The sequence below is a fragment of the Helianthus annuus genome, chromosome 16, assembly GCF_002127325.2.
Source record: "Helianthus annuus cultivar XRQ/B chromosome 16, HanXRQr2.0-SUNRISE, whole genome shotgun sequence".
Taxonomy (NCBI): Eukaryota; Viridiplantae; Streptophyta; class Magnoliopsida; order Asterales; family Asteraceae; genus Helianthus; species Helianthus annuus.
In genome coordinates, this window is record NC_035448.2 from 97915547 (window position 1) to 97930728 (window position 15182).

Sequence of the window (15182 nt, forward strand, 5' to 3'; positions counted from 1 at the left end):
TTCGAATCACCCAAGGAGAACCAATCCACCTTCGATTTCTGTTGTAGAAATAACGATTCATCCCGGACTACCTCTTTATACATTTGAAGCACACTATCGAGTTTAATCATCAAGTCATCATTACCCGAACTCCTATCCAACTCGAGCTGGCACTCCTCCATAAGCTTCCTCGAATTTTTAACTTTTTCGTGCAAATTCCCTAGGTCAAACAATAGTTTATGAAGTGGACCTTTCAAGAGCCTAAGTTTCTTGACCACTTTAAACATAGCATATCCGAAAAATCGGTTTCCCAAACACGCTTAACCTCCTCAAGGAACCCACCCTTCTCCGCAATTAAATTGACAAACTTAAAAGGTTTCGGTTTATTCCGTTCCACATTAGGAAGGACAAGAATGCATGGCGTATGCTCTGAAACCCGATAGGGCAAAAAACGAGCCGCCGCACCAGGAAACAGATCAATAAAATGCACATTCCCTAGGACTCTATCAATCTTTTTAAAAATTGCATTCTCACTCTTTTGTTTGTTCGTCCAGGTGTAATGAAAACCCGAGCTATTGACATCAAACACATCAATAGCATTCACACACTCCTTAAATTCCCTTGTGCCAATACTTATCGAAGATGTGCCCGTTAGCGTATCATCCATCTCCAACGTAGCATTAAAGTCCCCCATAATGGTCCACGGTTTATTACACACAAACAACTGGTGCTGGCATAGATCATCCCATAACTCCCTTCTATCCTTGTAATGGTTTTCCGCATATACGAAAGAGCAAAACAACGACTTCTTGTAAAGCTTATACACGATCTGCGTATGAACCACCTGATTAGTTTGAGCAAGAATCATTACATCCACTATGTTCTCATCCCATCCCACAATTATCCGAGTACCTCTAGGACAGAGAGAGGCATTAGAGGCCCATTTTCAATTACTACACACTTTATTGCATACATCCGACACATTCGCCACATCCACATGAGTTTCCATAATAGCACATACTTGCACATGATTACCAGAAATTACTTGACGAACCTCTTTTTGTTTAAGGGAGCGGTTCAACCCCCTAACATTCCATGCACCGATACTACCCATTAGATACCCCATTACCGGGTGTGCTTGCACCCTCAGCTTTGTTACCATCAATCTTTCTGTCCATGAACTTAGGAATATCATCTAACAGGTCATCCACTCCTATATCGTCTATAATAATCTGGTTCTTAGAACTCTTACTTACGTTATTAGTAGCCTTCAATTGTTGCACTGGTCGAGCATTAGTAGCAGCCATTCTGGTCACCACCTCCTCATTTTGCAGCACATCAAAAGGGTTAGACACCTTAACCTGAGCATTGGACGAAGAAGCTTTATCCGATTGATTGTTACTTTTAGAGATCGGCCTATAAACCATCTTCGGCTTCTTATTATTAACCTGAAACCCTTGCTGGCCAGCTTTTTTGTTTTTGCCTTTAAAGTCCCTAAAACCGTCAGCATCAGTCTTGGACCCATCCTCCACCACCGTTTTCGCATTCTTCGGACATAAGTTACCCTCATGACCAAATACACAGCACGTAGCACACCTTAGTGGCTCCCAATCGTATTCTACTTTTACCTCAGCCATCAAAAACCCATTGCCACCCAAACCTGGGACCGCCACCTTCACCATTCTTTTTAATTCGCATCCAGCATGCACCTCAATCAAAGCTCTAGCAAAGCTACTTCTACCCCATGATTCAGCACACATCGATGTCGTATATGAATCTAGCATTCTCGGATCACCTATTTTAGAAGCCAATAGACTCAAATCATCCTCAGTAAACGCCGCCAATGGCACATCATGCAACTTTACCCACACAGGAATAGCCGTTATATCTTCTTTAACTAGATTGACTGATGGAGACCACTCATTCAAGATAATCGGTACATTCCTAACCATCCACGGACCATCCTCCATCAATTTCTCCATCCCCGCATGAGAGTTAAACTTAAAAAAGAAGAAACCCTTCGCATTCATCATTAATCTAGATAATCCATATTTTGCCCACTGACTTTTAGCGAAGTATTCAACAACTGGAAACGCCAGTCGTTTACCCAAAAAATACCCATATAACGTATTTGCAAAGCGATCATTTACCTGTTTAACCGATTCAACCAGAATCACAACGTCCACCCCCTCCATCTTCTCTACCGTTTCCAGCTTCCTGAAGTTCACTTTAACATGTTCCTTCTGGGTTTGAACAACCCTCGCATACGAGATAGGCTTGTTTATGGCATTTTCCGAATTCTCCATACAAGTCTTGTTTATGCCATCAGCCGAACCACTAGGGTTTGCATGGGAACCCTTCATCGCTACCATGTATTCCCCTCCAAATGCCAAATCAGCATTCAACTCCACAGGTTTAGAGATTTCGTACAACCCATCAATGACCGATCTATTGTTGGTGGAGTACATACCTCGTCTTGGCATTAGTGGGTTCCCTTCTATATTTGTAACTCGTAATCTGATTCCACGCACAGGAGCCGTACCAGGTGTTGTATCATAATCTTCATTCAGATTTGCTGTATTAGATTTGTCATTACCACCTTTTTCAAAACTCGTATTCAGGTTTCCATCTCCATCATCTTGTTCGACTCTCTCCATAATCACGTAAACTTAATCACCATGCAAAGAAACAACTTCAACCAGCAATCCAAGATCAAACCAGCAAAAGAAAAAAAACCCTAATTCCTTAAACCCTAGAATCGATCTTCAATCCTTAACTGATTAGAAAGGCGTTATCAATCTAGCCAAATTAAACTCAGTTAACCGCAATCAATAACAACCAGTATAATTAATCAGGATTTCTAATAGATTCTAAGGCGGCGATTGAGAAAAGAAACTGAAACAAACCCTAAATTCAAATCGGTCACTATTGCTAACAAGTTCGTTATAGAATTGTGATAAATCACACTATAATCACAGACTGTTATGCAAAAGATCACAAAGAAAAGCTAGGGTTTCATGGAGAACCAAATCGCCCAAGGAAAGAGAAGAAATCCTTTTTGGATGAGACATTCATGCTCATACAGTTGCAAAATGACACTTGACCTATTTCCCTCATAGACGGACGCATGCATGAACATTTTGATATTGATAAATGTTGATGTGTAAGAATATATGCATATGTTTTGCATTTGTGAATAAATGATTAGATGATGATGATGATGGGAAGTATGAAATATTTGAATATTTGAAACATGATTTAAATGAAGATCTAAATGCATTCATGTTCATACAAGATGATTAAAACATGTTATGTATGCATTAGATACTTGTACTTAAGCATGCACGTGGATGAATGGACATGAAATGATGATTTATGTATGGTATGACGAAGATGATTTCTAATCAGATTCTAAACATTAAAAATATAATTATTTGAAGTGTTAAAATGATATATAACTTTGTCATAATGTTTACTAGCCATGCATGTTATACTTGGTGCTTTAGGAGTTGTAAATACGTGAAATCGCATGATTTATGTGACTTACACAAAAACTTCACTAATCTGATTATAACCACTATTTTAATCAGTAAATAACATGTATTATGTTAAAATATCAAGTCGTTTCGAGTTGGGATGATTATAGTAACGTTTAACGCAAAACTATGCGTTAAAACGGTCAAAAATCGGCTTTTCGAGTGATTTTTATAAAACTGAATTAGATCTGTAAGTAAACTGATATTTTTAGTTTAAATAAGTATTTTAACTAATTTTAAGTTTACTTGGTGTTTGGTTGGTCATATGTGACTTCCGACGCCCGAAAACAATACCGAATCGCTAAAATACGCATTTTTTTCAATGTACACTAGTATGGGTAAAATTTTGGGTGAACCTTATGTGTTAAGATGTGTTATGTGATTTAAACATGAGAATGTGAAAATATATTAAGTTTTTAACATGATATTAGAAATTTAGCTTATGTATGTATGCTTGTGCGTTTTGTGCGGTAGAAACGGTAAAAATCGCGTTAATGTGTAACTTGTTTCTCGAGCATGGAATTCGATACATATAAGATATTTTATGTAAATTGCTTTAAAAATGACAACATAAATAAGTTAACGAGACTACGCGTGTTACGGTGTTAATTTATGTGTACGTTTATGTATATATATTACGACGCGCAAATCGTAGATATATTGTGTATAAACGGGAGTTGTTAATGGATTTACACAATAATGGTCACCAATAAAATCATTCAAGTCGCAAAATCATAAATAAATATATATATATATATATATATATATATATATATATATATATATATATTAACGTGCCAACATAATCAAAAATGATAACTTTTTGAGAAAATCTCAAAGTTATGTGATAATTCTAAGAAACGAAGAAAATTAGGGTTTTTGTGTTATGTATATTGATTTAAAATCGTTCCTATATATAATAGGACGTATAGAAATCAATCTCTGGGATTGCGCTATTTAAAATACGCACCCAAAGGTGAGTGTCACTAAACCCTTGTTTTTACTGCTTTGTATATATTTTGGGGGTAGAACACGCCAATAAAAGGGTTTAATAATGTTTTTGGATTAAAACATACCTTTTAATATAAAATATATATATTGAAAATATATGGAGTTTGATAAATCATACGTTTCGAGATAAAACGTTTTGATGAATGAATGTTTGGAGGAAATTGGGATGATACGGTGTTTCCGAGGAGAAACAGACCGTAAAGTTGGGATGAATGCCAGCCTGGTCTCAAGGGAAGGGGATTCAGGGGATTCATACAACTTCGTGTATTAAATTTGTCATATTAGTAGGATATATATATTGTATGTGAGGCAGACATTATATTGGTCTCGAGTGGACCCTGCGCCCATGATGTCGTTTAATCAGTTAAGTATTGCACACGAGGAATTGTTGGTAGATCTATCGGGTTGACAACCCCGTCATGACCGGTCGCCCCATGTCAAGTCAAGCGACGAATTTAGATTCTGATTATTGTCTAGCATTAATTATCCCTGCATGGTAAATATATAGTTCGTATTGTCTACCTAACATACGAGTCTGAAAATTGGCGCTATGAATTTAATATACAAAACCTGGGTAAGAGCTTTATTGTCGGGTTTTTGAACTGCGACGGAGGACCCATGGATTTTATTAAGGAAGTAAAACGGACTTTCTAAAAAATTATATGGATGTTTTAAAATAAACACATAATCAGAAAGTTTTCCTTTGGAATGAATTGTTTGAATGTGAATATGTGAACTCACCTTCCTTTGTGTTCACACTTGATTTTAACGTGTTCTACAGGTACTTGAGTTCGGCTTCGGGAATTATGGCGTATCTTGTGGTTGTTGATGCATGTTTGGTTTGATAATGTTTTGGACAAACTTTTAAAACTATTTGGGACCAATGTAATAAGATCCATAAGGGTCAAAACAATTTAACAATGGTGTGATTGTGATGAACTTTAAGACATTATGTTTTAAAATCCATGTTTTAATTAAGTTCAAATGTCCAACATTACGATGCATCGTTTAGCAAGATACAAATGGGCACCAGCTTCCGTCACCACTACGTTTTATATTCCGCTACGACGTTTTTGGGGTGTGACACTTTAACCCCCCCCCCACCCTTTATGTGACCGGCCTCATGAGCCCCCACAAACTTTTCCCCATTAAAATGTTTACATGGTAGCTTAGATATTGGACATTGAATCTATTGGGTAAAGATGTGTTGGAAAGGTTTTATAAAGAACCATTAGTGTGTTAAACATTATCTACTTCATTTCAAAATCACCAACTTCTTCCTCCTTCCTCCTCTTGCTCTCGGCCTCCCTCCCACACACATACACTTTCATTTTCACTCATAAACAAGGCAATCCAAGGTGATATCAAGGTGCTAAAAAGTGATCTAAGAAGGTTTGAAGTGCTAGAAGTTGAAGGACCACCTTGTGGAGCTTTTAACCTCTCATTTTCATCATTCTTCATCTTCATCTTCTTTGTGCCACTTACCCAGCCAATAGAGCTAGTAGTAAGCCTTCTAAACACTATTTTAGTTCATGTTAGTGTCTTGTGCAAGTCACACCATCTAAGAAACTAAACTTTAAAAGATGAAGATGTGGAGATCTAACATAATCTAAAGGAAAACAAGTTATTTTAGTGATGTTTTGATGTTTGTGATGAAGTTGTTGTTGTGGGATCTTGTAAATATGTTTAGATCTATCATGTTAAAGCTTGTTAGAAGCTTAGATCTAACAAGTTTAAGCACGGATCTTGAAAGATCCATGGTTAAACTTGAAGGTGAACTTGAAAGACCATTATGTGAACTTGAAAAATGATTTTTTAAAGCATGATCTTGTGTTCTTAAGTAACTAAGTTTATGTAAAACTAACTTTTGAAACTAAACTCCATGAAAAGTTTGTAAAAGATTCATCAAGATGCTTGTTTATGAAAGATTCAAGTATTAAGCATGGATCTTGGAAGATCCATGATGAAACATGGTTTTAAACATAAAGACCTTTTAAATGAGCATAAGAATGGTTTTAGAACATGATTCTCAAGATTTGAAACCCTAAAACTCATGGATTGTTTAGTTAGTAAGTTAAATTTCCATTAAAACTTTGTTTAAAATTTACAAGAACACTTGTTTTTGAAAGATCCTTGTATGTGAAGTGTAGATCTAAAAGACTACACATTTTTAACAAAAATCAAGTTCATCATAAGGTTTTACATGATATAATTAGTGTATGTTACTTGTGAAAATTGTTGGAAATTTGTTTTGGTGATGAAAAGAAAATAAACACATGTTTTGAAAACAGTGGAAACCTCCATTTTTAGGGGAAACTATGTAAAATTTTGACACTTTGAAAAATATAAGTTTTGGTGAAACTTATTCCCCAAAAATTCACCTAAAAATATTTATCAAGGTTTCCTAATTTTTGTACAAGATTATAAGCCAAGAAATAATAATTTCTACAAGTTAAAATCAATATTAAGTATCTATATTTCTAGGGAAAATATATATATTTAGTGATCACCAAATTTTGTGCTAAGTGTATACTATGTGTATTATATGTAGTAGTGTATTAGGAGCATGAAAATACACTAAATACTCCCAAGGAGTATCACCAACAAAATACACATAAAAATACATAACAAATACTCCAGAATATTCATACAAAAATAACCCATGAAAGGGTATATGGACAAATACAAGAAAATATATTTGTATAAATATATTCCTTAACGAATTTTGGACTTGGACAATTTTAGACTTAAATATATATTTGGACAAACATATATAACTATTACCAGGTAGTAAAAATTATATACAATCGGGTGAATAACATAAATATATATATATATATATATACTAGTCGTTTACCCGCGCGATGCGGCGGGAAACATATCACTTAGGTTGGTGAGTTTAGGCCTATGTACGGGGCGATTCGGTTTTGAGTCATAACCAAAACCAAATTCGCAATGCAACGGAAAACACAACACTTGTTAGTAATTCTAAGGGTGTGCATGAGAATGTTCAGTTCAGTTGGGTTATAACTAAAATCTATTTTTTTTTTTGCCTTAAAGAATGGGTCAGACACGCTACATGTCATTTATTTTTATTAGGGGTGTGAATTTTTGACACGACTCGAAAATACGACATGAACCTAACACGAAATTCACGAGTTTAGGTTTAGTCTAAACGGATTCGTGTCATTTTCAGGTTGAACTCGTTTAACACCCCCTAATTTTTTTGCACATCGCTTTTATTCAAAAGTAATGTTAATGTAAGGATAATTTTATCATAATCAAATTTCACAATAATAATCAAATTTCATTGTAATATCTATTTAATCCTAGGGGGGATATAGCGTATAGTACTTCAGTTAGTTTTCTTATTCTGTCACAAACCAATTTTCGGTTTCACGGGTAGATATTAATACGAAAGACTCATCCATATACACTCTACGAGAAACATCATGAAGTGTATCTCGTATAAATTGTATTCGACACAAATACACTTACCAACTAAAATCACACCTTCAGTGCTTTCTACTCAAAAAATAAGAACCCTTTGTTTTATGAAATAAAAACTATTCGTTACCTATAAAAAGCAAAACCCCTTTAGACTTATTATCCTGACCCTTTCACCAAAAGAGAATGTCAAACTCAGGTCCTTCAGCAGGATATACCCTTTACCCCCCCCCCCCCCAAAAAAAAAAAAAAAAAAAAAACTCAGGTCCTTCCAATGCATGAATGTCTTAAGCATTTTAACCTTGTTAATTAAACAACAATACAGTTAAGACATTCTTTTCAAGGATGATCGAATTTAACCCATACTTGCATAAAAATTATGATAGATTCAAAGAACCATTATAAACTTGATGACATATCCTATAAAACAAGTAGCGTTGTAGGACACACTTTGACTACTTGTATCATGTAAAATCCCATATGACAAAAAAAAAAAAAAAAAAAAAAACTGTGAAAATTTGAGTTTAGTGCTGCCTTGATTCCTCCCCAAGCACTTCCATGTTGCAAACAGTTCATGTAAATGATGTAATACGATAGGAATGATTAGTACGGCTGCGAAACGACCAAATGCAAAATTGAACAACATTATACCCGACAACAAAAACTAAAATTAAGGGTGTTCATCGGTTCAGTTTTCGATTTATTTGGGTTGGCTGGTTCAGTTTATTTGGTTTTAAACTTATTAGGTTGTAGCAAAAAACCGAACCCGAATTAGATATGTTCTTAATCAAATAAGAATTCGGTGCGGTTACAATTCGATTTGGTTTTCGACAAGCAACTCGCATGGAACTTTAATATTTTTTTTATTGTTGTTGTAAGTCAACCAGGTCAGAAGTCTTTTTATGTAAAACGGTAACTCGACTGTACATAGGAAAAAAAAATCTCTATTCACCACCAGCAAGCACATGTCTCCTTCATTGTCCTCATACACTAATCTATGGTAACATACAAATAACTGAAGGGCTGCCGCCAAGCTTTCTAGAAGAATTTACAGCCTCTGCCTCGCCTGAGAAACAATATCTTGTGGCTGAGTTGACTGCAGGAGACAGTCAGTGTCATCTAATCAGATCATGATTCTAGTTGCGAGCATCTGTTCCCATTCCAACGGTTTCTCAGATCTTTCGGTTCAGACCTGTTATTACCCGAACCATGCTGCAAAAGTACGCGCCAAAACATTCACACCATATACAGATGGTTAAGCTCTCGGAGACACGACCAAGATCACACGTCCATGCATCTCATAACTATTAACACAGTTACATATATATGAGTGTAAAAATAACTAATTAGAAAATTATATTCTTTATACATAACCATATGTCTGGTTAATGACTTTTAAACAAATAAGCTTCATACCATACCATTACCTGTAATCAAGAAGTCCCACATGCCAATTATAAAAATTAATATCACTCACGTAGTCAGCGTATCAGATCTGCAGAACCGCAAAAAACAACAATTGTATCAGGTTTGCAATCAATTGGACACTATATAAAACCCAAAATTCCAATCATTAACAGTTCCAATCGTCGTAAATCTCAACAATTCCAAAGATAGCTCCTAAATGAGGTTTGTTAACAAGAACAAAGCAAATTATTAAAACCACATTACAAAATCTATAAGAAACAAATCAACAAATTCTAAGATCAAAACTTTAGTTATAGGCCAAAACTAAAGTTTGTTATGCCGAGGAACTAAATTAACCAGATGCATGAAAATGACTAAAGAAATCCAATATCTCTATCTATATGACAAGGAATCAGAATCAATGACTCCAAGTGTATGCCATTGTTTCTTCAGATTCTAATCTACAAACGTGCCAGCTCACTCTAAATGGTGACCCGTTCACTAAAAATGGTGAATTTGACCCGTTTAGAATTTGACTTGCTTACTAAATTTGACAGTGAAGGAGCTACTGATAAGTAATTTAAAAAACTAAAAAATAGTTCCAAAAATTGAGAGTGGCTAGTTTTCTAAAAGCTCGCCTCATTAGCCATATTGGGATCAGCTCGAGCTTTTAGCAAGCATGTAATCATCACCTCTGTCAAATCATAATAAAGTTATAATGAGAACATTGGATCATTTCACATACTTGCTTCCACAGTTGCAAATCCCATTGAACAAAAATCAGCATAAAAAGATAGACATGATACCGAACTGTTCTAGTTAATACACCTTCGATTCTCAGGAAGTTTGATTATGTATTGGTCTTTCACTCAACTAACAATGATTACCTGTAAATTTTCAAAGCCCTAGACGCATCTCTGCCGCTAAGGTATCAGATAGATAGCCTTCATCGATCTCTGAACCTAATATGTCCGAAATTAATTCGTTTATTGATAATTTGAGTTCTGAAGTGGAAGAGTATCTGATATAAAACTCAACACTGCTAGTAGACGCCTATTTTAATTACAACGTCGTAAACCCCGTGTGAAACCATTATACACAGTGCCTGTTTGTATTTTAGTGTGTGTTGTGTTTGATGCGTATTTGAGGAAGATGGTGGAGTATGGAACATATACTCAGCAACTCAACCCCAATATGCCTATTTTAATTACAACCCCGTAAACCACAGGTTTAATATTTAAAAAAATTTAGTTTTTAACTGTAGTTAATTCTCAAATTATTTACCCTATAACTGCTAGCTCTCTTTATAACAAATAGCTTTTGAAATCAAATCTAATACCCTGTACTTGCTAGCTCTCTTTACAGTATAATAACCTCATTCAAACCCTAATCCCAAAAGACGATTCAGAACACATATATATAGCAGAATCATCTCCAACTTAAAAACCGAAACTTTAAAAGATACCTTTGTACATAACATTTCTATTGAATTGGGACAAAACCCTTCAACCTCTGCATCAACAAACTGCAAACTGCAAATCTTCGACTTTTTCGTTTTCGGTTCGCTTACAGATGGCACATTTGTGAGCTGGAAATATAAACGGTTACCCTACAACAATTTTTTCTTGAAGCTTCTGTCGATCGGTCTTATCATTTTTCTGGAGCAGCTTGGCTACGCATTTCGGGTGATAAAAGTGGCCACACATTGCGGAACTACAACGAAAAACCTACACAATGATACGAATAGATAATTGCTTAATATCATTGGAAAAAATGACGATGAAAATATATTTTCTCGAGTATTACATACCTCTGTATTTGCAGATTTATCAGAAGACCCTAGTTCACCACAGACAAAGTACTGGTGCAGACTATACTGACAATTTTCACATTTATATTCGTTTTGACTCTGCAAAGAATAAATATTTAAAAGAATAATTAAACGAAACAATACATATGATATCATCCAAACGAAATGAAGACGTGAAGTAAAAAAGTAGTACCATGTAAGCCTGCCACCATTATCACATATCGCACAAACGGGATCGAAATGATCATCGGCATCATCTGACTCGCTATCTTCGCTGGTGATGTCATCATCTTGCGTTTCACCGTTTGTATCATCAACTATAAAGCTAGTATATTTCAAGAATGTCAAAAGATCAAAAGAAATCAGTGAGGAAAAACGGAGACAAACCAGAAGCCGTATTATACCTCATCAAAAGCGTTTGTTTTTCCTTGGCTAAGAAGGATGACGTGAGGCCTGTGAAACTCTTGATATTGTTTTGAGAGTTGAAACTGATATTCATGCCACATGTCTTCGACTGTGAAAGCGAGCTAGCTTTCGAGCCATGGGATATGGTTGATCTGATTGAGAACGCACTTGCTGATGTGGCTGCCATGTCAGACCCTAAAGAACACATAGAGCCAACAATTGTTATAAATGAATTTATTCATATTATGTTTATCTTACAATGATAAAAACATAAAATACAAATGAAAAAGAGAGCTTAATGACTACTGACTACACATCCTGTTGGGTTCTAGTGTTATACCATACCTAATTACTACTGACTACACATCCATTGCAGCCTTTATGTAGATACTTTGAATGCAAATATTAGACAAACAGGTATTTGCATATTCAAAAAATAATATCACATTCTCAAATCAGATTCATTTTTCGTTTAGGGAATCCAGAACTATTTGAAAACTATGACGATAGATATAAACTTCAAAATCAAAATTAATTGATGCAAACAACAGTAGTCAGATGAACATACTACCAAATGATTCACGGAGTTAACTAAATCTCACAGTTTGAAATGCATCAAATTTTAAATCATCAGCTAAAATTGCATCTTAAAACAGATGAAACGGTTCATCCAAACAGCCGAAAGAGATACATTAACTTCAGAATCCACATGAATAAGCTGGTAATAGGTTCATCTGACTACTGAAATTTTCAAATCATAGGCTTAGTTGCATCTTAAAACAAATCACAAGGTTCTACAAACATCTAAAAGAGAACATTCGAGAAATCACGCAGACAGATAAACGAATCAATCAAACAGAAAGTGCGTTCATCGATAGAACACAACCCAAATCGACCCATTCCTAAGCAAATGGGCTATAATCTGTTGGATAATCAATAAAGTAACCAGAAAGCATTTTGTCTTCTATCTCGCATACTATTTTATTTCATTAGCAAAATTCTCTTCTGGTTTGTTTTCTTTTATTCAAGAGTTGTGTGTGATTAATTGTGTTAGCCAAGGCCTGAACCAAAAAAATCATCACATGTCATAGTGTTCATCGATAGAAAATAAACCAAACATGTAAAAAAATCTCACTTTCTCATCCAGGAATGCTCTTATTATTACTTTTGTAACTTCTTCTTCCACACCAGAGGCCCCATTAGAATCCCTGCAATGTAGAAAATCCACATATTATTACAATGTAGAAAATCCACATATAAATTCAATAATATTGACCAAAAAGAGTTCATCATTATATTTTTTAAACAAAAACAAGAATTAATCTTATTTTTATAAGCCCATTAAACTTTTACTTACCAATAACACAGGGTACTTGACCCTATGTAGTTTCACCATCATCAGTTGACTCCCCACCTCTCCAACCCACCATACAACATATATTTTCCCCTGGTTGAACTGCAGCTGACAACACAAAATAAAAATTGGTAAAAACAACAATAATAAACGATCAGTAAACTAACGCTTAAGTTTCTTGAGAGATAAAAAGGTGCTGGCTTAAAGCTTCCTTAATGAGATGGGGAGTGTGATACTCTAAACCCTTAGACATTTTAGGGTTTGATTACCTTTTTGCTAATCGTTGATGTGGAAGAAAAGCCGAAAGAAACCACAGCAGATATGACCTGACGAAACCTTCAGTTAGGGTTTCTTCAAATCGGTGTTCAACCCTGTGTGTTTTCATCATCTGATTTCATCTCAAACCATCAGCACTCCAGACATCTTTCATCACGGACGACGAAACCCTAGTTTCCTCCACCGGTGGTTCAAACACTTCCGATCTAGATCTGAGAGAAAGAGAGAGAAAGGAAGGAGAAAGTTGATCTGATAAAGTTGATGTGAGTTGTGAGAGAGAGGAGGGAATGGAAAGGGCAATCCGTGTGAAGTGAATATCAGCGGTTCAGATTGTGATCCATGTGAAAAATTGCAAGAAATGGACGGTTGATGATGAATCAGTTGAAGGGTAAAAAGTTTGTGTTTTCTTGTGCCTTAACAGTTGTACATTGTGCATTAAGTGTTTTTTCAACACCTTGTTCAATTACCATCTTGTCCTTCACATATGTTTATTAAAGTAGTGTATATATATATATATATATATATTTCCAAGCATGACCAAAATGTATATATATCAAACAAATCTTAAAAATATAATATTTTAAGAAATATAATTCGGAAAGTATTTAAATAATCAAAGTATTGATTTTTAACAAATAATGTAAAATACACAAGTATTTACATAAATATACAAGTATACTTTCCTAAGTATACATGCACAAAAATAATATTGAAAATATTCTTTAACAAAATACTTATATCTATTTTGGAAAATAATATGAGTAACATATTTGGAAAAGTTAAAAATATAATTATTTTTAACACCTATCGTTTGTTAAATACTACATAAACAAATATATATTTTTGGAAGTAAAATATATATTCATAAATGAACGATATCAAATACAAATTACAAAGACAAAACAAACGGGCGAGACCCGACAAACAAGGGCAGGACCCTCTCATATGATGAATACATACAAGACAAATACATAAACTTAAGATGGTGACTTGTACATAGTATGTTACAAGTCTAGTGATTAACGCACATAGAATACTTATAGGTTGCGACGCCTACACGACAAAGCCGGTGAAGTTTACGACACAAGATACGCAAAACTGTGAGTTCATGTCCCTACTTTTAAACATTTTCTGGTTTTCTTAACTTGGGGAAAATACATGTACTATGGTATGTAGAAACAAAACTAAGGAATGATACTATAGATCATGTCACGAATAGGGTGTCACAAGCACCATTAATCAACGTAATACCTAGACCGTAAAACAAAATGTTAGATCTAATGGGTTTCAGGTAGCCACACTCTTGGCCACATTTTTATTGAGAGTGCTTTTGTGTCTCTAGTCGTGAATCGACAAGTAAAATGCCTATGGTTTGGATGCTTCCTATGTCGGTACACATGTTAATGGCCTTGCAAACCATTAGCGATCTCGATTTCCTTACATTTACAAAATACATTTTCAAGTACAATAACATACCATGATTCATATAACAAATTCTTAAATGTTTGACACAAAACTGCATGAATTCACACCAACTTATGTTGACGATTTTCCAAAACTTACATGTATTTCAGGTAACTAGGTGGATGTACGCACGGTCTCCTTGTTCAGGATGGTTGTTTATGTTTCATGTCATTTTGTGTCGATGCACCATGCCACTTTTGCAGGACTTGTTCGTTATCTCCCGCCTTATGCGGATGTATAATGAACAAAACCTTGATATTTATTTTTGAAACGAAGTTGTAAACTTTTCAAACAATTATCTTATGTGTGATGAAAACTTTAAACATAACTTTTATTTTGGGATGTTAAACTATGAATGGCAAGTAGAGTTTATTTTTATTCATGTAGGATGTTTACCATTCGTATGCAATGAGAATCTTTCAGGATCACACCTTGTGTTTCCGCCTTAGAAAGGGGTGTGACAGTTTGGTATCAGAGCTGCGATTGTAGTGAA

The 15182-nt window shown here is 34.9% G+C and overlaps 1 protein-coding gene and 1 long non-coding RNA gene across 3 annotated transcripts; both read right to left on the reverse strand.

Moving 5' to 3' along the window:
- Positions 1-232: 232 nt before the first annotated feature.
- Positions 233-847, reverse strand: LOC110881902. Its single transcript, XM_022130042.1, has one exon. It carries the CDS (start codon positions 845-847, stop codon positions 233-235), a length of 615 nt encoding a protein of 204 aa, XP_021985734.1.
- An 8054-nt stretch (positions 848-8901) lies between these two features.
- LOC110885266 lies at positions 8902-13542 on the reverse strand. Of its 2 annotated transcripts, none has more exons than XR_002562027.2 (9): positions 13219-13542; positions 12953-13057; positions 12731-12803; positions 11595-11790; positions 11384-11515; positions 11191-11289; positions 10846-11107; positions 9401-9468; positions 8902-9277 (listed from the first exon to the last, which is right to left on the reverse strand). It is a non-coding gene; the product is annotated as an uncharacterized LOC110885266 (long non-coding RNA). The 2 variants fall into 2 exon arrangements; XR_002562029.2 differs by having other exon boundaries at positions 11595-11775; positions 13219-13541.
- Positions 13543-15182: the final 1640 nt, after the last annotated feature.